This window comes from Cucurbita moschata, unplaced genomic scaffold, assembly GCF_002738365.1.
Source record: "Cucurbita moschata cultivar Rifu unplaced genomic scaffold, Cmos_1.0 Cmo_Scf00016, whole genome shotgun sequence".
Classification (NCBI taxonomy): Eukaryota; Viridiplantae; Streptophyta; class Magnoliopsida; order Cucurbitales; family Cucurbitaceae; genus Cucurbita; species Cucurbita moschata.
This window is the reverse complement of record NW_019268532.1, coordinates 180,358-205,129: the sequence shown is the minus strand read 5'-3', so window position 1 is coordinate 205,129 and position 24,772 is coordinate 180,358. Positions and strand designations below refer to the sequence as shown.

The following is a 24,772-nucleotide window of genomic DNA, read 5'->3' as shown; positions in this document are numbered from 1 at the left end:
CTGGATGGCTTCTCATACATGTACTCATATGTTACTGTGAATATGGTAAGAGACAAAAAAACGAGAAAAAAATATTAAATATTTCAATATCATACATTCTTAATAGAAAAAAATAATCAATAATGGTATCTATATAAAAAAATAATTTAGAAATGGTCCCAAAAATAAAGTGAAACCTTTGCACTAATTCTAATATTTTAAAGAAATAAATGACTTTTTTATTATTATTATTATTATTATTACAAATTTGCAATAAACTTTATTTTAAAATGTTTATTAGACTTCTAGAAAGCAGAAAATTAAAAAATAAATAAATAAAACAAAAAATTGAAATGATTATTATCAAATAAAAATAAACTTTCAATATGTTTTGAATAAAATATATATTGTGTATAAACGGCATTCATTTCTTGTCATGAATAATATTTATTTACGTTAAAAAAAATATTTAATTTTTGAAATTGGCATAAATAAACTATTTTATTTGAACCTATTATTACCCTATGAATAAACATATCACTACTTGGTCCCTCAAATTATTTGTTGACCCAAGCTTTTATATCATATGAATCATGATAAAAACTACTCTCAAATTTAAAATATTAATTAAATGTGAAAGGACCACTTACTAAAGTATTACCAATTTATAATACATTAATCTCGAAATGTAAATAAAAAATAAAATAAATAAATAAAAAAAACAAAAAGATAAAAAAAGAAAAGATAGAGGCTACATAGGCTACATTATTGTATACTTTAGTATATGATATTATATTGTAGCATCACGGTCACAGTATATATCTCCTATGAAATCAAATATTTTGTACTTATATATATATGTAGGTTATTAACAAACATATTTCTCATTAATTAAATATTAATACTTTTTTTATACCAACAAAAATTGACGTTTAATTATTTACAAAGACGAGCAATGAAATCATTTCATTAAATTTTCTTACATACAAATAAGACGATTCTTGATGAGCTAATTGTAGGGGGGCCTACCTTCTTTATTAATGCCTAATTAAATCTTGTTAGGTATTTTAATCCATCATTATCATAGTATCATTATACGAAGGTTGACCTAATTTTTGTATCGATTCATGCTCCACATACATGTTTCGACATTGCTCAAACTTATTTGAGATAATTTGTTTTCAACCCGAGGATAGAAATCTCTCCTAATTCCTTTTTCATTCGAGGTTTACAATCTCGGGTTTAAAACATGTAGAAGCCTTTCATTGCTCCCTTTCCATTATCGATTTAAAAGGAAGATCCATATTTCATTGGAGGTAGATCTGTACGGGGCTCCGACTGTGTAACAAAATATCTTATTTCATTTGAAAACAAACAAAGATGATAGTGAGGTGGAGTAGATATTTATTGTAATGGGTAGTGGAACCACTTCCCAACAACCAAACAATAAAATCGGTCACCATTGTCGGATTTGTTTGTTTTTTTTTTCCCCAAACTGGAAATTCAATAATTTGCACAATTTGCAGTTGGGTTAAGAGAAGTATAAGCAAGAAGCTCCTCATTGTGCTGAAAGGCAGCCATTTCCTTGTCATCCAAGCTAATCAAAGCTTCAATGCCGCCGCCATTTTTGTCGTCCAACATCATCACCGTGTTCTTCATCTTGAACGCCGCCATTGTCACCCAAGCCGCCGCTCCCCACCCAAAATCCACTCCATAAACGGGGAAGTTGCAGCCACTGCTGCATCTATAAATCAATTGGGGTTTTCCATTCTTGCTCAGAATTTCTCTGACTTCATTTAATCGCTTTTTTATCAATTCAACCCACTCCTCTGTTCGGAACTTTTTGGCGTATTTGTCGCAAAACTCACCCATTTCTTTCCTCATTACCCCCACCACCTCGTGTACCTCTACTTCTCTTTCCCCGGCGGCGGCGGCCACCGGGAAGAATGAGACTATATTTCCCATTGTGCTCTCCGGCAGCGGCGGCACCATCCTTGTGCGTAAATTCATTGTTTGTAACAGTAATGTGGGGTGGTTGTTGGGATTTGAATTTGAATCTCGCAATGCTGAAATAATGGCTTTGTAAATCAACGCCGTCATAACTTCGACTCGGGTTGGAATTTTAACTTTGTCGGAGATGCTGCGTTTCAGGGCTTCGATCTTTGAAGCTTCGAACACAAACCTGATGAGAATATGAATAAATAGAAAAGTTGTTAGAAAGGTCAAAAGTGAAAGAGAATTTAACTGAATGTGTACCGTTTGCAGGTCAAGTTTTTTCCTTCTTCAATGACGGCGCCGGACATGGGGGGCAAGTCGCCGAGAGGGAACAAATCGGCGGAGTGAAAAAGTGGGTTCACAGTGTGTTGAGCAGAGTTGGTGGTATCCCGAGTGATGAAGCCCCAGTCTGTGACGAACTTCACCAGCGTGGCAAGATCCCCAAGCTTATGGGACAGAAGGACGCCGACGGCGAATCCACCACACTGAAAGTAGGTAACTTGAATGGCCAACAGAGGACCCATTTTGGAGTGTTTCCATTGCAGCCCATCCACGAATAGCATCTCCACTATCTCACTTTTAGGGCCTTCCAGGATCTCCGCCAGTGTCACGTTACCTCCCAGACTGGCCTCCAAAAACGTGACCCCCTCATCGTTGCAGTCCACCGTCAGTTTGTCTTTGATCCTGCCCGCGAAAGGGTAGTACCTGCGAGTTCAAACATTAGTTTTTCCTTTTAAGATGAAGGGTATTATTGAAATTGGATTGATGGTGGTCCAATCAGCAGTAGCATAGTAGCAAAGCAATGAGAAATTTGAGTATAGAATTACCGAGACAGAGTGGCGGAAAGAGAGCGTTGAAGGAAGTGGGATGTGCAGGGGGGATTGGGGGAAGCGGCGTGGGGGCGGCGGAAGAAGAAGACGAGAGGAACATACATGTGGGGGGCGAGCTGATCAAAGAGGGAGAGGGCATGAGTTTTGAGATGAGGGGGCGTCGGGGAAGAAGGCTTAATGCTCTGCCTTGAAACAATTTGAAGCTGCATGGTTGAATAGATTAGATTGTATTGGGTATTGGTTGATGCATCCATCTATGCTCAGTTTCTTCACTTTATAATGCCCATTGGGTGAACAAAAAGGAAGGACTTTATTGTTTTTGTTTTTCTCAAAGGGATCAAATCAATCAATCAATCAATCTTGGGGGAGTGGGGACCAAAGCTTTGTTCACCAAAATGGTGCCAATACTAACTAGCCCCTTCTGCCGCCTATAACTCTTACCTTCATTAGTTTTTTCATTCAAAACGTTAGCTTATATAATTTATTCATACCCTACATGTATATATATTTATATTTATACTTTTGTCTCAGTACTTGTCCTTCCAACCTCTGTTAAGAATAATATGATATTGACCACTTTGAATCGGCAAACACGATCTTCTAAGGCTATCAAACTTCATGGATCATCATCAAAGGATAAATGTGAGGATATGGGATAAATTTTGTGAATTCAAATGTTCACCAGGAAATGAAATCATTGGGCAATTTGGTCTGTTCCGCTGTATATATGCAAAGATCCTACTTTGAAGTAAATCTCAATACGATCTTCTTTTAGCAGTTTTTGAACGTTGTTTGAAGTTGTTGGATGTTTAAGGCATTTTATTGAAGTTGAAAATGTGAAGCGGAGCTCTCTGTTCTGTTGCTAACGTCAAGGACAAATCTAGAAGGTTGTACAGCACCCAAAGAATGGCGGGTGCTTCGACAAACAGCAGAAGCTGCCCTCTGCCATCACTTGAAGAAGCATCGGCGATCTCACTGGCCGAAGCATCAGGTATGTTTATATTATAAACCCTGATGCAGTCAACCCCCCATAATCCCAACCCAATTCTGTTGAGATGGTTGTATGTTGAACAGAAGCCATGGGTAAACCAGGGTTGAAGCTGACTTGGTTGTTTCTGTTGAGCTAAGCTGTTGATGGCGCTTGGCTGGTGGGGGCTAAAATGTTTGAAAGACAGAGGTGAAGCCAAGTCGTGGAAGTTCCAACCAATAAATTTGTGGTTATCCATGGATGGGAGTGTGTGGGAGTCATACATCTCATATTCCTACCCCACTTATAAAAATCTAAACTTTGTTACAGTAAGACCCAACTTTTGCGAACCCCACTTCAAAATCTTCAGCTTTCATGCTCCAATCGTCCAATCGAGCTCTTAAATTCACTGTTTTTCTAGTTGGAGTTTGACCCATAAACCCCCTTCCCTTCCCTTCCCTTCCCTTCCCTTCCCTTTCAATTTGAGGGGTTCTTGCGACCTTCATTTCTCCTTGTTTGCTTCATAAAAATGGCTTCCTTATCTCCTTGTCGCCCAAATTTTATGCTCTCTTCATTTCCGAACCGTGTTCCGACCTCAAATCCTCTATTTCATGCGGTCCAATTCCGAGGTTTATCCCACCACAAGCCCTTCCTTCGCGGTTCCCTTGCCGTTACGAGATTCGGGCTTAAACCCGAGTTCTTGCCTGACCCAGATAACGCCGAGGGCTTTGTGAGGGAGTTGTTCGGCAAAGCTGAGAGCGTTCTGTATACGATAGCCGACGCCGCCGTGTCTGCTTCGCCGGAAGACGTGACCACCGCCAAGCAAACTGAGGATTGGTTTACGGGGATTACCAATTACATGGAGAGCGTCCTTAAAGTACGTTATCTTTAGCCATTTATGAAGGAGAAAGCTGAGAAAAAGGGACTAAGTCCATGAAATTCTAGAATTGAAGTTGTGTTTAATCTAGTCGGCTTTATTTTACAGATTCTTGAGAATGGACTTTCTACTCTGCATGTTCCTTATGCCTATGGTTTTGCCATTATACTCCTTACAGTTCTTGTTAAGGCTGCCACATTTCCTTTGTCAAAGAAGCAGGTTTTTTGCTGAAGTAACACTTAACTTAAGGCAATTTTCGTTTAGTGTGTGTATGTATATATATTAACTTGTTGACTTTGTTGAACTCAGGTAGAATCTGCAACGGCAATGCGTTCGTTGCAACCGCAAGTAAAGGCCGTTCAGCAACGTTATGCCGGGGATCAGGTTAAAAGCTCTTCCCTAACATGAAGGATGTATCTCTGAAATGTAGTGAATGAAACTAAATTTAGCATAATAGTTGGTGATCTAATTGTGATGATCATGAGAATTGTAGCCATATTGAATTTGATCAAACTGGTCTGCAGGAGAGGATTCAAATTGAAACTGCTCGACTCTACAAATTAGCTGGAATAAACCCGTTTGCAGGTACTCAAATTGCGTCGTTTTTAGACGCCATAGTTACTCTATTAACCATAGTAGTAATCACAGACTGCATCCTTGTCCATGTATGCTAGTTTCAATTATAGACAATCCTTGTATGCTAGTTTCCTCTCAAGGTTTTTAAAACGCATATGTTAGTGAGAGGTTTCCACAACCTTATCAAGAATGTTTTGTTCCCTTCTCCAACCGATTTGAGATCTCACAATCCACCCCCTTCGAGGCTTTTCGTCCTCACTGGTACATCTGATTCTAATATCTTCTGTAACAGCCTAAGCCTACCGCTAGTAGATATTGTCCTCTTTGATCTTTCCCTTTCGGGCTTCCCCTCAAGGTTCTTAAAATGCATATGCTAGGGAGAGGTTTCCCCACACCCTTTTAAAGAATGTTTCGTTCCCCTTACTAACTGACGTGGGATCTCACAATATTTGCTTGGTATATCACATGTCAATTTTGTTCTGGATTTCAGGATGCCTACCTACGTTGGCTACAATCCCCGTATGGATTGGACTATACAGAGCTCTTTCAAATGTGGCCAATGAGGTGCTTTATTATTGCCTTTGAATTTGTTTGGAGACTGATTTCTCTCACTAACACATACCCCTAATACAATTTGACTGCCCAAACTTAAAGGGTCTCCTCACAGAAGGCTTTTTCTGGATACCGTCTCTGGCTGGTCCAACTACGATCGTTTCTCGACAAAGTGGGAGTGGTATCTCTTGGCTCTTTCCATTTGTTGTAAGTGCTTTGTCTTTGATACTATGAGTCCATGGGCTACATTACTGTGCACCCATTTGACATGGTTATGCTTGCTTTGACTGCTGAGCAGGATGGTCATCCACCACTTGGGTGGTCAGATACCTTGGCATATCTTGTCTTGCCTGTGTTGCTGGTTGTGTCGCAGTACATCTCGGTTCAGATTATGCAATCGACGCAGGTCTGTTGTTATTCGACGTTTTATAAGAGTGCTACTGCCTATCTAGGTAGCTTGGCCTTTTTCGTGAAGCGTTATACCGATATTGATTTATCTTAATTCTCAAATCATGATATCCAGAATAATGATCCAAACATGAAGAGTTCTCAAGCCATAACGCAGTTCCTACCGTTGATGATTGGATATTTTGCACTTTCAGTTCCTTCTGGTCTAAGTCTTTATTGGTAAGCAATTTTCTTTTAATCAGAACCAGCTCCTTTCGCTAGACGAAATCGATCGATTTGTCATTTGCTGGTTCGTTTAGTTGTAATACCATAATCTCCTTGAGAATTTCAGCATTTCTTATATCTGCCACGTGTTACTCAGGCTTACCAATAACATCTTGAGCACAGCACAGCAGGCATGGCTTCAAAAGTCAGGTGGTGCAAAGACCCCGGACAAACGGTTCATCGATGAAAGCATCAAACAAGAACAAGCCCGAGTCCAGATCCAATCGCCCGAGTTAAAGTCAGTTTCGATGAGCACAGTAGCCAGAGAATCAGAGAAGCCAACAGCAGAAGGGGTAAAACCTGGTGAAAGGTAGGAGTCATTTCTTACCGAAAACACGGGTCGGGTTTTGTTATAGTTGTGGTGTTTGATGTGTTGATAATTTTCAGATTTAAACAGATAAAGGAGCAAGAGGGTAGGATAAGACAGCAAAGAGAAGAAGAAAAGAGGAAAGCTGAAGAGGCAGCCAAGCTTGAATCTCAGACAATAAATGACAGTGACAAGAGCGCAGCTGCTAGATTTGTTGTCAATGGCAGTCTTTCTAGACAGGATGTGGAGGAAGTTCAAAACTCCATGTCCACATCTACTATGCTGCATAGAACCGACGCGGACGACGAGGTTAGCGATACAAGCGAGCATCTGCCAAGTGTAACTCAGGAAGAGGTAAATCCTTGTTAGTTGTACGACTCGTCGCACTTTTCTCATAATTAATCATTTGTACGAGTTCTCGCTTGAAATTCACCATTAAATGCCAAACATTTGCATATTCAGAACGTAGTCGAGACGTACACCGGTGTGGGCAAGGATGCCAAACTAAATGGAGAGTAACTGTTGATGGCAGATTGAGATGATGTCTTTGTTATACAAGCCAGCAGGCAGCTAGAACACTGGATAATATAGCAGGAAAACCAATTGTTTTATGAAGTTCGATACCGTGGAGCGTTGGATCGGAGGTACTACGAATACTGCTGAAGCTTAAATTCTTTTGCTGATGGTCACTTTAATAGATTGTGGAATAACATGAATGTAATTTGTGACATGTACAACATGGATGAGTAGTTGGATGGATCCCTTTTAGATTTCGAATACAACGAATAACGAATTATACAACAAATAACGAATTAGCATATGTGAGATCCCACACCTGTTGGAGGGGAAACGAAACATTTGTTATAAGCACGGGGAGAGTTGGGATTATTAACATTCTTCTCGACATTTGGCCCAAATTCAATCATTAACCCATTTTAGAGGAGAAAAGTTGGAATTCTTGAACTGATTTAAACTTATAGGGTAGAGGTATAATTAGCACATGCATTCACCAAGATTCTTATTCCTTGACTTTTCATATTAGTCAAATGGCTCCCTTTTAAAATACATGTTGATGTTCCAAAAGTTTTATATAAAGTTCCAATAATAAATGATATCCTTTCTCCCCCAACGTTTTATTGACTTTCACTAATGAATATGATTGTGAGATCCTACTTCGGTTATAGGGTTAGCAGACGCGCTTTAAAACTGTGAGGTTAATGACGATATGTAACAGGTCAAAGCGGACAATTAATGGTGGATTTGGTATCAAAGTCAGACATCGGGCGGTGCACTAGTGAGGATAACTGGCCTTATAAGGGAGGTAGATTGTGAGATCTTATATCGGTTGGAGGGGAGAACATTGAAGCAGTGTGCCAATAAGGACGGCTAGACTTCTTGTGAGATCGGTATAGACAAAAATTCAACGTATTTATTAGAAAAAAAAAATTATTTTGTAGTTGAAAGAAAATGGTGGTATAGTCAATCCATGGATGATTGATTTAATTGGAGCACATGGGTCTCAATATTCCCAATATTATTTTAAGTAATCAACTTACAAATCATTTTTTATTAATGAAATTATATTTTAATATGACCATTAAGCCAGACCAAGTGTAAACAGGGATTGGAATAATGTAAACCCTAGTTGGGATGACTGATATTCCTACACCAGACCAAGTGTAAACAAGGATTGGAATAATGTAAACCCTAGTTGGGATGACTGATATTCCTACAGCCAAGCAGCAGTTCAAGGCTATTCTACGCCATCTGTTCGTACTACGAACTATAATTAATACCTTTTATGGAATGGAATTTGGGTGCTGACATCATTGATGATGACAACCAAGAAGTCAAAGGTCAAAGCATTGAAGGGTTGAGATTTAATGGAGTCGATGATGAAGGGGTAGAGCAAATCTGAAGAAGCCCCACATGGGAGAACATGGCCTTCAAACAAAACAAGAACGGATATAACATGGATTGACTTTCGTAGTTGAATTATAACGGCCAACTACTTTGCGCCAACTGAAAATCATGGATTATAAAAGCAGCCTTCTTCAGACCCTTCTTCCCCATCACCAAACTCGATCCTCTGTTTTTGCCTTCTATCTCTGCTTCACACAGAACAGAGCGAACACAGCCATGGCAAACCCCATTGTTCTTCTCATAACCTTCGTTCTTCTTCTCCATATGTACTCTGCTTCTTCCTCTCCAGTCGCCGATCCTGAGCAAGTGGTTGAAGAAGTTCTCACGTAGCGCCTCTTCAAATCCCCTGTTTTCATTTTAGTCGCACTAAATTTTTCATTTTACTAAAGATTTTGTGGTTTTTTAATCTCAGGAGCATCAACAATGCAACAAAAAGAAGGAACTTGGGGTTCCTCTCCTGCGGAACTGGAAACCCAATTGATGATTGTTGGAGGTGCGACCCCGATTGGGAGAAGAATCGAAAGCGGCTAGCCGACTGCGCCATTGGGTTTGGGAAGGGAGCCATCGGCGGCAGAAACGGAAAATTCTACATTGTCACTGACCCATCTGACAAGGACGTGGTGAACCCAAAACCAGGAACTCTCCGCCATGCCGTAATCCAAAAAGAACCTTTATGGATCACCTTCAAGCGTGACATGGTCATCAAATTAAAAGCAGAGCTGATCATGAACTCTTTCAAAACCATCGACGGTCGCGGCAGATCAGTCCACATCGCCGGTGGGCCATGCATTACAATTCAGTACGTGACGAACATTATAATCCACGGCATTAACATTCACGACTGCAAGCAAGGAGGGAACATGTACATTAGAGATTCGCCGGACCATTACGGTTGGAGGACTCTGTCGGACGGTGATGGGGTTTCGATATTTGGGGGCAGCCATATTTGGATCGACCATTGTTCGTTGTCGAATTGCCAAGATGGGTTGATTGATGCGATTCGTGGGTCTACGGCTATCACAATTTCAAACAATTATATGACCCACCATAACAAAGTTATGCTTTTGGGACATAGTGATTCGTACACTCAAGACAAGAACATGCAAGTCACCATTGCTTTTAACCATTTTGGCGAGGGGCTGGTGCAAAGAATGCCACGGTAAGAGGCAACATATATGTATTTTTAGTTTGTGGTTTTGGGAAAGTTGAAGCTTATGAATACTGATTTTGTGTTGTTTTTTTTGTGTAGATGCCGACATGGGTATTTCCATGTGGTGAATAATGACTATACCCATTGGATTATGTACGCCATTGGTGGAAGTGCATCGCCCACAATCAATAGCCAAGGGAACAGATACCTTGCTCCTGATAACCGAGTTAGAAAAGAGGTGACAAAGCGTGAGGCTGCAGCAGAGAGCAAATGGAAGAATTGGAATTGGAAATCAGAGGGAGATTTGATGTTGAATGGAGCGTTCTTCAGGAAGTCCGGTGCCGGAGCGTCGTCTAGCTATGCGAGGGCGTCGAGCTTGAGTGCCAAGCCATCGTCGTTGGTGAGTTCAATGACGGCAGGAGCAGGAGTGCTGAAATGCTCCAAGGGCTCCCCATGCTCTACTTGAGCCACTCTCACCAATCTCACTAAGTTCCTCAAGCATTCACAAAGGCCACTATTTGATCCATACGTAATTATGAAGATTTTGATCATAATTATGTATGGTGTGTTATAGGCATGCTTATCCAATGCGTGTTACCTATAACCGTATGTCGGATGTCACGGTCATATTTGTCTAGGACGTGTTGTTGCACATGCCTATTCCAAACCCATTTTACATACTTTCATCTTAAATAGGTCTTTACCATTTCACGTTGTGTCAAAAATAGGTCTTTACCATTTCACGTTGTGTCAATACGGTGACATATAACCGTTCATTCTCATGTCTACACCCTCCAAGGCTAAAATGCCACAAAATGTATAGGAATATGACTAATTGTCACTTTTTCCTATCTTAGTTATATACTATTTAAGATTAAGATGGGTGGTCTTTTCTTTGTTTATAGTGTCATATAACGTTACTTTCTTCAATTCTTTTCTTGCTCACGCTTTCTAAATGTCACTCAAGGCCCACATATGCTAATGGTATCCGTAACGTCCAAATTTCTCCAAATTTCTCAGCACAAGCGCCACATAATCGTTGTCCCACACCTGCAAGTATGCAATTGTAACACTATGTGCCACTTCCAACTCTGGTTTGAATTTTGAATATAATGTTTTTTGAACTACTCCAAAATGTCAAACAACCTTCTTCTCTTCCCGTCTTCAAACATTTATATTTTTATTTCATTATTCATAAAATCAATATTATTTGAAATATTCATAAAAGAAATATGCAATATAAATAAGCAACGAGGGCTCTTTGGTTGTAGAAAACTTCTGGGGCAAAGACAATTCAATTCTCGAGTTCAAAGTAAGAACAAGGAAGAAAAGGAGAGTAGGCACAGCAGAGGGAATGGCTGATGAAGACGGTTCATACAAAATATTCCTCCATCTATTGTTGACTATATCAGAATCCCAGATAAATGAACGTACCCTAAATGAGTTGATATCACATTGCTCACGTATAAACCAGATGACATCGACAAGGCTTGTACTGAGCTCATCCCTTCCATTCACACATAAACAATAATCTCTATCACATCCCGAAAATCATACAATCCGAAGTTTTCAATAATCGAGTCACTGACTCATGCCATTACAAAGACGGGCAGCAAAAAAGCACAATTACATTAATAATCAGAAGAAGAGATCACATCATCAATCTTCAGAATCATCTTCACAACCTGAGTAGCCAATAAAACCTGTTGTTGCTTTCCAATCAGAGTCTCAAATACATTTTGCTTCCGCATGTCATTTGTGCCCACATCGTTGCAGTCTATTCCACAGTATGGATTGTTCTCCTGCATATTTAATAGCGAATACTTCATACAAAGTCCGAGCTTGAAATCAAAATCTAAGAGTCATTCACACACGCTTACCTTAATTTGCTGAGATTTTACAGCAGAAAGTGTTTCAATTGGCTGTAACCCACTGTTCTCCGCAAGAGCCATCGGTACAGAATCCAATGCATCAGCAAATGCCCTGATAGCATACTGCAAAAAAGGGGAGAAAATGTTAAACGTCGTTTTCCAATTTAGCAAGGCAGGAGATAAAATAAAAGCCTCATGCCTGTTCAACTCCAGGGTATTTATCAGCAGCTGCCTCTACAGCAACTGAACAAGAAATCTCAGCTGAACCACCACCATATACTATCGAATTATTGCGGATAAGATTCCTAGCCACACACAAAGCATCATGGATACTGCGTTTTGTCTCCTCTATCATCATCTTGTTACCTAAAACCATCACATAAACTCCTGAGCTCATAATCATCGAAGGTCTTAAACCAAGATGTTAGGTTCTGACTTTTTATTTTTTGAATGTCATTTAGGAACAACGTCTATTTGATGATAAATCAACACATTCAAGAGAAAAATCTCAATTTTTCATCTTTTCTGCCTTGTTATTATACAACAGCCGTCCAGTCAAGTTCAGTGCAAAACTGCCAAAATGTTGCTTGAAGAAGGAACAGAATAAAAGAGGATCTACCAACCTCCACGGATAAAAATGGTCACAGCCCTTGAATTTGCACAATGTTCAATGTATAGCATCCGATCTTTTGTTGTACCAAATGCTTTTTCTCGTACCAAGCCGGCCTAGTTTGGTGAAGAGAAAAGAAGATATCATTGTGAGTTAGAGCTGCTTGAGTTATTATACACAAAGTGAAAGAATGAGCTCACATAAGTCAAGCTGCTTATTAGTTCAGAAAAAGATCATACAAAATAATGAGAAGGGATAGGCAGTACCTTCCCAAGTTTCTCTGATGTCAATTCTTGGAACCTAGGGACTATTCTTCCGCCTATAAAGTCAATAAAATAACAATTTAAGCAAAGTAATTCAGAACGTGAAATTACCCTAGGTGAAGAAAATTGGAAAAACTAGTGATCCGAACAGAACCAACATTAGCTTATTCAGTTTTTTGAGCCAAGCAATTTGGACTGAAAACAATGATTCGTCATTTAGTTCTTGTTCAGCCATCTGATCCTCTTGTTCCCATTGTGCAATTCGCCTTTATAAGGCCCTAGACAGCCACTAGGTTTGAGAATCAAAAGTCAAAATAGCCATAAGCAAAAGGCAACCACCCAATGAGGGTTTTAAACCTATGGCTGCTAGGTTGACTCTCAGGGTTTTCACTACAAAACCTAACCTCATGGGTCATAAACATAACTGAAAATGCTGATAAAATAATTGAGCTAAACCTGTGGCTATGGCAATCAACTCTAGTTCCACACCACCAACCCATCTGACAGCTGGCAAATTTCGGTGCATCAGCAGATGATTTGCCTCATCATCAAACCCCCATTGACAAATAACCAATGTAGCGCCAACATCCTGAAACAGAAAATGTATCAGTATGAGCCTAAAAATAAATCTTCACGAGGAGAGAAAATCAAACGAAGGAAGAAGCCCAAATTTCATTAATAAAAATGGAAACAGCAAAAAGAAACCCTCAGAAAACCAAACCAATGGAACATGGCCAAACACTGTACTGTACTAAAGGAAATTGAAGAGAACCACACTAATAATTCCAAGTAGGGGAATATCCTCTGAGAGAGAAGTCCAAAGGATTCATTGAAGGGTATCCTTCCAAACCACTTCCAGTAAACCTTTCTATCAAGCCAAATGGACCAGAAAATAGATGATAGCATTGTATTATTTGATAATACTGAAGGACCAGATAAAGCATTTCCATTTTACCTTGCATTTTTGAACCATGTCATCAAAGTATTTCTGTTCCTGTTGCCTTAACGTTTCAAACTTCTCCACTGAATCAATATCAACCTTATGCTTTGTCTTGGGTTTAGGTGGTTCAAATGGGCAAGTTAAGATGGCAATCTTAGCATCTTCAATTTGCTTTGGCATCTGAGGGTGACTCATGTCCTTGTCAACAATAATACCATAAACAAGTTCCGTATCTTCCAACTTCCCCCCTACTTTCCCCTCAACTTTTATCAAATCTAAGTTAACATCCCTTCTTTCAAGATCTGCCACAGCAACAACCGCTTTCACGGCAATTTCTGCTAGATTGCGCTTACAACGATTCACACTGCAAGATCAGAAAAGGGGCTATAAAAGGTAATGAAGTCACAATGCAGCATAATAAATAGTCATCAACTATCCCCTTTTTTTTTTTGGTCTGCCAAATTAAATCATAAGATCACTTCACTATCAGTTTACACAAACACTGATGCAACCAAATTAAGAGGAAACCAGGGTTTAACAACTTATATCTATTCATGGTACACATAGGAACACTTAGCAATCTATTAAATAACATATCATGAAAACTAAACTGATGATACCACAGTAGAGGCACAAGATTAACATACAAGATATGTAATGTCTATTAACTTTTATCAAACAAAGATAAGAATATTACGTTAGATACCCTTAACATGAAGAACACCAATAAATTTAGTCCATCCAACTTATTAGAAAGGAGAATCATAAATGTCAATGCAGTTATGAAACAGCAGAGTATACTGCACTTATGAAGTCATGTCAACATACATCTTTGACGATAAAGTGGTCATGCAAGTTTGAATCAAAGGTTCTAAGTTCGTTTCTCCAAAATCAAACTTCTGGGCAATATGCTCCAGATGGTCTACAGCTATCCTGGAGGCCAGTTCATAACCCTCTGCAACTCGAATAGGATGAATTCCACGTTCTAATAATCGCTCAGCCTGTTCTAAGAGTGCACCGGCCATTACAACCACACCAGTGGTGCCATCACCAATTTCATAATCCTGACTTCGGGATAACTCAACCATCAATTTTGCAATTTGATTGTCAACATCCATCTGCTCCAAGATTGTTGCACCATCATTAGCTGAAAAGGAGATCACAAGTGAAGTTCCCTGGAAAGTTAGCCAACCATGGAATAAAATTAAACAGAATCTACGCTCCAGCCAAAACTTTCTAATGAACAGAACACACAAAATATCATATATATTTGAAGAAAATCTTATCGACTACAAGGTAGTAGTTTATTGTTTTCAATTACATCTCTGATACCATAGAAGAAAAAACTAGAGAGATATTCAGAGGTCGTCATAGGTATACAAAATATTTTTTTAAAAAAGAATACAGTCCGGAGAGCGTGGGGAAAAGGTTGCAAGTTTCGGGGGGAAAATGGGTTGGAAATGAAGTGGAATGCCAACGGAATCTTGACACCGGACTTAAGGCTATTATTATTCACCGATGAAAAATAGTGCCAGCACGAAGCTGCGACCAATGTCACAAGATTTCATGAGGGATAACCTTCCTCTGATATACTTTACATAGTCTAACTCACTTCTTAGTCTTCAAACTTCCGTTGCTGCTTACCTATGATGTCTAAAATTCTGAAATTATACATCCGAAAGTTATAGACCAGCAAAAGCAGCAGCAGAAGCAAGAGGAGACCAACAATTTTTTGAAAACAAAAATGCGGATTATCACTTATAATCCTTTAAAAAGCAACGTCCAGATTCCAACATTGGGCAAAGCTCATGGTTCTAAAATTGCATAAAAAGAAAGCAAGCAAAGGGAGTGAGCGAGACTAACTTATTGTAACGTCGCCATCAGGGCTCTGGAGCATCTTATCCATGCCCTTAGGACCAAGTGAGGTCCTGAGGATACGAGCGACAGCTTTGCCAGAAGCAATGTTCGCCTTCTGAGCATCGAGACCCCTCAACCTGGTCTTCTGCTCCTGCTCCTTCAAGATTATAAATGGCCTCCCATACTCATCGAAAGCGAGCGCCATGTGTACGCAGAGATCAGCTTCACTCCCGGATCAAGAGTTCCAGATCGTACAGCTACGAAATGGATCTCCCACTGAGTAGCAAAGAAAAGAAAAATATCAGAGAAGCTCCAGGAAATGTATCTCCAACTGTGATAAGAGGTTTTAGAGTTTCCCTCCTTTGGAAAAGCCCTAATTGAATGAGTTTCCCTCCTTTGGAAAAGCCCTAATTGAATTGGGCTTCCCGCGTCTTGGGTTTTAGAATTTTGGGCCTCTTAATGGAGCCCACTAAAATGTACAAAAATGGTAAACCAAAATTATGTGTTTGTTTTAACAAACAAATACGATTCTATGGCTTCCCATACAATTCGCAGATTTCAGTTTGGGAAATTTGTAATAGGTTAGCGTAATTGGCGTGAATTTGCATGTATATAAACGCCTCCCATCACCACTTTCAATTCAAGCCTTCACTGTCCTTCGCAGTTCTTCATCTTCCTTTCACAGAACTGCACTTTCATTCAGAAATCTCAAAATCCCCCAAAAAAGAAAAAAAAGCCAAAACCCCCCATTACCACACAAAAAAAAAAAAGATGGCACGTCAATTTGTTGTTGTTGCTCTCGTCCTCTTCGCCGTTGTCGGCTTCGCCTCCGCTGCCGTACCTGCTGAAACTCCCAAGGCCGGTGCTAATAAAACCGAGGCTCCCGGCGCCGATGGCAAGATTGGGAACACCACCGACGGGGCCGCGGCTCCCGGTGGTAGCAACGATACCGTTGAAGGCCCAGTCGGTGGACCTGGCGCTGCAGGAGCTTCCTCTGGGCCCGCTGAATCACCCAAGAGCGATGCCTCCACCGTGAAATTTTCATTTTCCGCCGTCGGTGGTGTGGCTGCTGTTGCCGGCGTTTTCTTGTTCTAAGCATACGAGAGAGTCGTGATTTTCGCTTTAATTGTTTTAACCATTTGTAAGTCAACAAATTGGAATCGAATAAAAATGAAACAATAAAGTGAGGGTTGTTACAAGTTGTATGATCTGCTTCTTATATTGTGATTTGATACAAATATAGGAATTTGAATTGCATTTTATTAGATGGGTGTTGTGAGGTAGGAGGGTAGGCGTAGGCCTCCCTTTAATTAATAACCCCAAAGCCTTAATCTGCCACACCTGCATGCTGCAGGCTGCAGGCTGCATCGATGGAAGTTAAGTTGGCATGGGGATCACTGAAAAGTAACTCAACTAAGGCAATATGCGGCACGGTTAGCCTAGGATTATGTGTCACCGTTGCCGCGGCGGAGGAGGCCCTTCTGCTTAAACCCTACGTGCATGGTTTTGCATGAACCGATCATCTCACATGCTCCCCCATGTCTTTTTTTATTTAATTCCAAACATTTTAAAAATTTGGATATGAGAGTGTTGAAATTTTAGAGAATAAAATAGAAGAATTTGAAAGGCATGGCAGACAGGCGGGTGTATATCTAATTAATTATCGTTCTTAGTGTTAATGGGGAACACCAATACGGAACACCATCCTAAATTGCCAACCACTTTCTTTAAATTATTGTTTTCCTTTAATTCCATTATAATTCTCTAATTTAATTACAAATCTTTCTATTTTTATTTTTATTTTTATTTTTATTTTTATTTTTATTTTTAATTAGAGATGCTATTAATTTTAATTATGGTTGGATTAATTTTAATTAGAGATGCTATACCCTATTTTATTTTATTTTATTTTATTTTATTTTTGGTTTAAAAGTTGAGTAATTTATGAATGAAAGCGTGGGAGAGGGGTAGTGGTAGTCCATCCCAATTCAAATCCAACTCAGGGCAGGGCAGGGCAGGGCAGGGCAACAATCCCCCCTCCCAAGTATAGCTATCTGTCCCCCCTTCCCTTTCACTACCAATATAGCCGTAGGGAGTAGGGTAGCTATCCTCCTTCCCCTGTGCTCTCCATAAAAGTTCCCTACCTTCCTACTGCTTCATTTATAGACCTATTTACCCTACTGCGCTCACAAAATTTTTATTTTCCCTATTCTCGCCCTTCCCTAATATTTGTACGCTCCTTTTCTTTAAGGCTACTTCCGTATTTTCCTCTCCGGTCACTTTCATTCCATACCCATATCGCTCTCTTTTACCAACCTCCTGCTTCTTCACTATGGATGCGCTGAAACAGGAAATAGCCCAACCATACCCCTGTTCCTTCGCTTCTATTCCCTCCACCGGAATTTATTAGGGTTTCTTCTTCAAAGAGACGCGACCAAAACCTCTGAACTCACCTCGCAATCTGTCCTCCCCCGCTTGCTTTAACCTTATTACTCCGCCATGCCACAAATCGTTATGCTCAAGCTTCGGCGAGGTTTAGACCCAGCTGCCCAAGAGTTCAGACCTGGAAACCTCGTCAATCCGACGCCACTCCCGCCCGTCGTATTCGGACCGCCGCTCCGCCATCTATACTATTCGTTCGGCGCTTCGTCCCCGCCGCAAGTCGACGCGTTTCGCAATTCGGCGATAACGTATTCCCCTAATTTTCCGGTTTATTTTAATCCGGCGTTTGTCAATAATAATCCACTGGAGGAAATCGCGGTGCCGCAGGTTCAGCCTCTGTCGTCGTATCCGACTCGGTCGCTGTTACTGAGTGCAGTGCCGAGTGACGTAAGCGAGTCAGTGGTGCGAAGGGATTTGGAAGGGTTTGGAGATGTGAGATGGGTTCAGATGGAGAGAATTAGGGATGGAATCCTAACCGTCCATTTTTACGATCTGAGGCATGCAGAAAGGGCCTTTCAAGAGATGAGGGACCAACATTTGATGCGTCAGAAGCAACTTCGCGACCAACATTCTTGGTCTTCGAAGAACAGTTTCGACACGCCGCCGCGGTTGGCTCGTGCCCTAATCGGTGGCCATGTTGTGTGGGCCGAATTCATTATTCCGACGACTAACGCCGCGGTACCAGACTGGAACAACCAGGGAACCATCGTTGTTTTCAATTTGGAGTCGGATGTCTCCGCCTCTACTCTCAAGGAAACCCTCGAACGTTTTGGTACATTTTCTTCCTTCCGTCTCTTCGTTTCGGTGGGGTCTTTTGTGGGGCTCTCGTTAATGAACCTGACTCCAACTCTTTCCCCTACTTTATAGTCCCAATCAGATGCATGTTGATGATGATGGTGTTATTCTTTTGTTGTATTTTTTTGGTTGGGTGGCTGGGGGGTATTTTTTTTTTTTTTTTGTTTTTTTCCTTCATATATCACTTTATTGATTACTTTATCTTTGGAGTTAGGTCCTGTGAAGGAATTTAGGGAGGTGCCATTGAAGAAGCATCGAAGGTTCATTGAGTTTTTTGATGTTAGAGATGCTGCGAAGGCTGTTAAAGAGATGAACGGAAAGGAAATTCATGGCATGCCAGTCGCCGTTGAGTTCAGCCGTCCCGGTGGACATGAAAGGAAGTTCTTCAACCCCATGATTGCTAGACACCATCGGCAGCCTCCTCTCCCTCGAACTTCGAAGCTATCTTCTGGTCGTTTCAACGACCCACATCGCCCATTCTATTCCCAAGCTCAATTTTCCCCCAAGAAGCTGCACTCTGTGACTGGCCGGAGCTTTAATTACGCTGGGAAACTGGTGGACAAGTTGCAGCCGTTGAATTGCAGTGGAAGTACAGGAAATGGAATTGTAAGAAGGGATTCAATCGGCACGTCGAGGAGGATAAATGTGGAGAAGATTATCAATAGGCAGGCGGCACCCAACTCAAAACAAGAAGCATCATCTCTACCTAGGATTAATATTAGGTTGAGAAGGAACAAGTTCTTGAAGAAATCCGATCCGTGTTTCTTAATAAGCGAAAATGGTATGGATAAAGAAACATCCGATTGCATTGATTGCAGAACCACTGTTATGATCAAGAACATACCCAACAAGTACAGGTGATCTTTCATTTTCAGTCTGGATGTATATTTCTATTTTAAAGAAACAAGCTCACGAGTTTCCTTGTTCATAACGTTTTAAACACAGTCAAACTTTGGTGGTGAAAAAGATCGTTTCTATTTTAAAGCAAACGACAGAATGATTTCCCGAAAGTAAATGTTTGTTTCACATGAATTATTAACAGAAGACAGAGACTAATGGGGTTAAACGTAAAATTGGCAGTCTGAAGTTATTATTGAAGACTCTGGACAAGCATTGCATGAAGTGCAACGAGGAGATGACCAACGATGGCAAAGACTTACCTTTGTCTTCCTACGATTTCGTATATCTTCCCATTGACTTCAGGCAACTATCTTCCTTCTTCACCTGTCATTTCCTGTTATTTCTCTGATACACCAAACATTTGTAGAATGATGATGATAACTTTTTTTTGTTTCTTTTGGTTTCTATTCCTAACTGCAGTAATAAATGTAACGTGGGATATGGGTTTGTGAATATGACCTCCCCACAAGGAGCTTGGAGACTATTCAAAGCTTTCCATCTTCAAGCTTGGCAAGTCTTCAACTCCAGAAAGATCTGCCAAGTTACCTACGCTAGACTTCAGGTGGGTCTAGTATCATTTTTGGTTGGTCTAATTATTTTCTCAAAGTATATATCTTTAATGAAAAACTGCTTTGGGTTTGTGTTAGTAGGGATTAGAAGCACTGAAGGAGCATTTTAGGAACTCAAAATTTCCAAGGGAGATGGAGCAGTACGAGTTGCCCGTGGTGTTTTCGCCCCCACGGGACGGCATTCATCTGACGGAGCCTCTTGCCGTCGCCGGCAACATGCGTGTTGGCGGTGTTAATACATCAGCAGCAGATGAAGATGGCGGTGATGAAGGACGCCCATCTGACGCCGCCGCCACCGCCGCAGATCAGTCATCGGAGGTAGTGCAGTGTGGTGAGGGTGATGATGGAAATGAAGAAGACAGCTAGAGATCAGAAGATGGCGCTATGTGTCTGGCTTTCCACTACACGGTGGCACCTAACTGTACAAAAATCTCAAAGACAAAGCAAATGATGTAGCGTTGGAGGTCGGGAGCCGTCCTTATCTCGTCATACAAGGCTCGCCTCAGGTCACCCACCCCTCTTAACCGATTATCCATCACTTTCAACTCTCTCTCTCTCTCTCTCTCTCTCTCTCTCTCTCTCTCTCTCTCTCGTATGGGGGTTTCTTGGTTTTATGCTTTGTTTGTGGATCGCCCAGGTGAGAGAGAGAGATGAGATATGGTCTCTCTCCCTCTCTCTCTCTCTCTCTTGCATAGGGATTGAGGCGAGGGTTTGTTGATTTATCTATGGTGGTCGTGTAGATGGAACTGTCTGTTTTCTTTTTCTGTAATGTTTTCTTTTTCTGTAATGTTTTCTTTTTCTGTAATGTTTTCTTTTTCTGTAATGTTTTCTAGTGTATTTATCATATGTTTTAATTATATTAGTTTTTTAAAGTATGGTGGGATGACACTATTTTACAATATATTTATCATTTTATTTTATTTTATTTACATTAATATGGAAACATGTGGTTACAAGTGTGTGAGTTGGGTTATGACACATTAACATTATCTGTTAAATGTTTTTGAAAAAATGCGTAATTGTGATTGAATCTTTTAATTTAAGGTTAGGATTATAATATTCTCATTTAATTTTAAATCAATTTTTTAAAAACTAAATATAGTTAAGAATATACCACTTAACCAACCCAAGGCGCATTCGATTAAAGTTTTTCTGATTTTGTAATCAGTACATTGGGAATCAAGCAAAGACTGAAGGGATTATATATATAATAAGACGATAGTAATTTAGAACTTGAGGGGGTAAGAGGCCTCCATCACGATTCCACACAGACCTTCTGGATCTTCCACCCCACGTTTCATCCTTATGTAACCATCCTCTCCCCATCCAACGCCCCATGAGTTCCTCACAGTCCAGTAGTCTGTTCCGCCGTCGGTTGTTCCATAGCCGATCACCACCACTCCGTGATTAAGCTCTGTTCCACAATCTCCATCGAACACTCCCTGCAAATTACCCACACTTCCAATTTAACAATCCCTAGACATGGAAGGTTCTATGTGATACAAGCTATTACAACTTGCCTGCCAGTAGAATTGGAAATCTCTCCCTAGGGCCTCGATGGAGACTGACACTGGTTGGTTTGCGACGGCTTGCATCAGAGCATTCTCGTTTTCAGGTACGCTTTCGAATCCATCTATTGTCACTATTGGTGAAGGCATCTGTTAAACCATCATACAAATGTATGCTTAGTTTGATCATTTCTGGAAGGATGAACCGTATCTTTGGTTTGAATTTCTTCCCGATGTTCGATCAATTACAAAACTTACTCTAGATGAGCGGCAGGATCCTCTTGCGCCACGGTAGGGATAGTTGTTCTCGCTGGCGATTCCTCCATTTCGCCTTATGAAATTATAAGCGGTTTCCATGAATCCTCCATAGCAGCCTCTGTTTCTTGTGTTGCAGTCGAGTAGCTCCTGCTCTGATAGAGACAATAGTTGGTTGGTTTTGATTTGGTTGATCCCTTCAACTGCAGCCACAGCCGAAAACGCCCAACAGCTACCTGCGATACATTTCAAAATCATTGGTTATTTGTGGTTTCATTCTTATAGAGAGAACGCTCGAAAGTATTAAATGTTGATTTAGTAATCAACTTCTTTTTCCTCATCGTAAGCTCCAAGTTACCACATCTGCCTTGATCCTTGATGTCACTGACAGCTCCTCTTTCCCTCCAATCAATGAACGATGGAAGATCTGTAGCCTTTTCGTACATGAATCCACTGGCACCTTCTCTTCTCTTGCCATGTAACCTCCTGTAGTGGGTAATATTAGAGCGAGCATACACGTTCACAAACTCATAATTGGACATATCTGCGAATTTGTTCAGCTTCAACTTGTATGGTTTGTTCATCTGATTCACTGTGAGCACATGGTTCGCATTCTCTTTAAACACGTTGTAACGTTTATGCTTCTCCTTTAGTTCCCTGGAGATTGCATGGTGGTGACTCCACCTTTCATAGAGCTTCCATAGACTTCCATCTGTCGCTAACTCCTCCTCATCGAATTCAAAGCTCTTAGCCAATCCTGAAATTAGTACAATCAGAAATGGAACCAAAAGGCATTTGCTAATGGCCATACCGAATTGGAAAAACTCTTCAGTGTAGTTAGAGTAGTGTGGATAAGCAAGCTGCTGCTTGAATTGAATTGGCAATGCACTTCAGCTTATATAGACTTACATTTTAAAAAGTAGTCATGATCTCGTGAGATATCCTACTCAAGTATTTTTTTTTTTTTTTTTTTTTTTTATGGTAACAATAAAATTTGTGTAAATGGGGCTTGGTAGGAGATTGAAAGATTGGAATGTTATTGGATGAATTATTTCATTGGATTATTACTTAGGGAGTAAGTGAGATTATGAGTGACAAAGAATGTGTTATGAAACACGCACCACATGTAATCTCTCATACAATATAGACCACATATATATAAAATACCTTTTTTTCTAAGTCTTGAATATACGCGCGTGGTGGGTTGGGATTTTGATTACAACTTAGATTTCCAAACAGTTCAAAGCTTTCAGCCAGAAAATGTGGAAAGTGACTATGATGCTGGTGCATCATCACAATGGGATTTAAGTTTATATTATATTTTTTTTCCGGCTAATTACTATTGAAATAGCGGAACATGTTTGATTTGTTACTTTTGTTTTGTTTAATGTGTTAACTGTTGAGCATATAGAAGGCATTGATTATGTCATATTCCTACCCCAATTGCGATTGATGCCCTTTTAAATTTTTAATGCGGAACGGAAATCTTTTTCAGAAAACGGCAAAATACATGAATCTCTTGCCCTTCTCAGTATGCCATATTTTTCTCAAATCTCTTTCTGATTTCATATTTTTCTTTTAGTTCAACAAGGTGGGAAGATGGATCGGCTTTCAATACATATCTTCTGCATTCATTCATCTTGTTTGTCCCTAGTTAAGACTTCATTCTAAATATTTTTATTATGAAAGAGCTTAATTTATGATTAAATTAAACTCTTAACCCAACTCAAGTTGATAATTATAATAATTCATTTGAAAAAAAAAAAAAAAAAGGTTTTTTCTTAATGCTCTTTAAACCTAACTCTTTTGGTTCTTGCCAATTAAAATTGACCTTTTAATATTAACATGTTCGGATCTAATTTCTAATTGGATGATTTCAAAAATTGGTTTTCATTTGATCCCTAAATTAATAATTTAAAGTGTATTTAGTATAACTGATTGATAATTTTAGATAATCAAAAGTGTTTTCTAAAAAAAATCTTAAGAAACACTTGAGAGATACGATTATCTTTTTTTAAAAAAAAAAAAAATCTTCAAAAAAATCAACTTAAAATTGTCAAATTTTATAAAGAGAAAAAAAAAAAAACATATTTGTAATTAATAAAATTACTTTTAATATATTATGCACTTAATAACACAGGACGAATAATTAATCAATAATAGGAAAAATCATGCAGAAAAATACATTCCTGTTAAAATTCAGATGAGTTCAATGAAACCATGTTGGGATTACATGGCATACATACATTTCCAGGGTTTGGTAAAGTAGTTTCTCCCATACAGTTTGCAGCCCATATTATTCCCTCTCTATATATTATGTGTACCAATGAAACCATGCTATCCAGTTATGACAGGGATATTGCAAACTGTTTATGCAAATCCATCACATGATACACAATTATTTATGCTTTTGCATATGGATGATACAAAAGGAGGAACAGGATTATAACAGGGTTTTGATGATACGACCCTCCAGGACAGGAACTGACGGCCTATAAACTTCTAGGGTACTAGCAAACTACATAATTCCTCTACTACCTGTAATAACCATACTACATGATTCTTCTCAAGTGATTATGCAAATGCATCACAACTAGGAAGTCTTGTTGGGTCCAATCCCTAATGACCACATCAGTGTAGGAAGGTTGAACTAGATCTATTGTAGACTGAAAAATGATTCTACTTTTCAATCAAAATGGTCAAATAATTCCAACCTCGTTAGAATGACCATTTTTCTGAAGACATTCTACATGAAAAGACAGAAAGAAACAAGAAACTGTCATCCTACATGGATAAACAAAGTAGGTACTGAATACTCATCCAATGTAAAATATAAAGTTAGAAAACTTTTCAAGCATGTCAGGGATCAAAATAAGCATTCATTTATCTCAATAAGAAGCTAAAAGTAGCACAGAGTTATGTAGAGAGTCTTCC

At 39.7% G+C, this 24,772-nt stretch overlaps 7 protein-coding genes across 9 annotated transcripts; 4 read left to right on the top strand and 3 right to left on the bottom strand.

Annotated features, from left to right (window-relative positions):
* Positions 1–1,295: 1,295 nt before the first annotated feature.
* On the bottom strand, positions 1,296–3,162 carry LOC111454400 (acylsugar acyltransferase 3-like). Its single transcript, XM_023095878.1, has 3 exons — positions 2,802–3,162; positions 2,236–2,679; positions 1,296–2,161 (listed from the first exon to the last, which is right to left on the bottom strand). The coding sequence occupies exons 1-3, from the start codon at positions 3,056–3,058 to the stop codon at positions 1,483–1,485; spliced, it is 1,380 nt and encodes a 459-aa protein (XP_022951646.1). The 5' UTR covers positions 3,059–3,162; the 3' UTR covers positions 1,296–1,482.
* A 932-nt stretch (positions 3,163–4,094) lies between these two features.
* LOC111454637 (ALBINO3-like protein 1, chloroplastic) lies at positions 4,095–7,551 on the top strand. The gene is made up of 11 exons (XM_023096133.1): positions 4,095–4,648; positions 4,757–4,867; positions 4,958–5,032; positions 5,173–5,233; positions 5,715–5,788; positions 5,879–5,983; positions 6,075–6,182; positions 6,300–6,403; positions 6,546–6,758; positions 6,836–7,109; positions 7,218–7,551. Exons 1-11 carry the CDS (start codon positions 4,301–4,303, stop codon positions 7,272–7,274), a joined length of 1,530 nt encoding a protein of 509 aa, XP_022951901.1. The 5' UTR covers positions 4,095–4,300; the 3' UTR covers positions 7,275–7,551.
* A 1,258-nt stretch (positions 7,552–8,809) lies between these two features.
* On the top strand, positions 8,810–10,616 carry LOC111454638 (probable pectate lyase 5). 2 transcript variants are annotated; one of them, XR_002712468.1, is made up of 4 exons: positions 8,810–9,004; positions 9,091–9,837; positions 9,928–10,524; positions 10,557–10,604. XR_002712468.1 is itself a non-coding variant. In XM_023096134.1 (3 exons), exons 1-3 carry the CDS (start codon positions 8,895–8,897, stop codon positions 10,292–10,294), a joined length of 1,224 nt encoding a protein of 407 aa, XP_022951902.1. In that variant the 5' UTR covers positions 8,810–8,894; the 3' UTR covers positions 10,295–10,616. The 2 variants fall into 2 exon arrangements, 1 of the variants encoding a protein (XP_022951902.1); XM_023096134.1 differs by having other exon boundaries at positions 9,928–10,616.
* Positions 10,617–11,199: 583 nt separating this feature from the next.
* Positions 11,200–15,709, bottom strand: LOC111454330 (T-complex protein 1 subunit epsilon-like). Its single transcript, XM_023095784.1, has 9 exons — positions 15,376–15,709; positions 14,341–14,659; positions 13,528–13,876; positions 13,029–13,161; positions 12,576–12,628; positions 12,323–12,425; positions 11,899–12,065; positions 11,709–11,822; positions 11,200–11,630 (listed from the first exon to the last, which is right to left on the bottom strand). The coding sequence occupies exons 1-9, from the start codon at positions 15,572–15,574 to the stop codon at positions 11,460–11,462; spliced, it is 1,608 nt and encodes a 535-aa protein (XP_022951552.1). The 5' UTR covers positions 15,575–15,709; the 3' UTR covers positions 11,200–11,459.
* Positions 15,710–16,140: 431 nt separating this feature from the next.
* LOC111454594 (anther-specific protein BCP1-like) lies at positions 16,141–16,464 on the top strand. The gene has a single exon (XM_023096095.1). It carries the CDS (start codon positions 16,141–16,143, stop codon positions 16,462–16,464), a length of 324 nt encoding a protein of 107 aa, XP_022951863.1.
* Positions 16,465–17,542: 1,078 nt separating this feature from the next.
* LOC111454329 (protein terminal ear1-like) lies at positions 17,543–20,797 on the top strand. Of its 2 annotated transcripts, none has more exons than XM_023095782.1 (5): positions 17,543–18,583; positions 18,821–19,463; positions 19,687–19,809; positions 19,927–20,068; positions 20,157–20,797. In XM_023095782.1, the coding sequence occupies exons 1-5, from the start codon at positions 17,869–17,871 to the stop codon at positions 20,439–20,441; spliced, it is 1,908 nt and encodes a 635-aa protein (XP_022951550.1). In that variant the 5' UTR covers positions 17,543–17,868; the 3' UTR covers positions 20,442–20,797. The 2 variants fall into 2 exon arrangements, with proteins under 2 accessions (XP_022951550.1, XP_022951551.1); XM_023095783.1 differs by having other exon boundaries at positions 20,154–20,229.
* Positions 20,798–21,293: 496 nt separating this feature from the next.
* LOC111454276 (vignain-like) lies at positions 21,294–23,411 on the bottom strand. The gene is made up of 4 exons (XM_023095698.1): positions 22,197–23,411; positions 21,842–22,074; positions 21,596–21,733; positions 21,294–21,517 (listed from the first exon to the last, which is right to left on the bottom strand). The coding sequence occupies exons 1-4, from the start codon at positions 22,645–22,647 to the stop codon at positions 21,302–21,304; spliced, it is 1,038 nt and encodes a 345-aa protein (XP_022951466.1). The 5' UTR covers positions 22,648–23,411; the 3' UTR covers positions 21,294–21,301.
* Between the last annotated feature and the right edge of the window lie 1,361 nt (positions 23,412–24,772).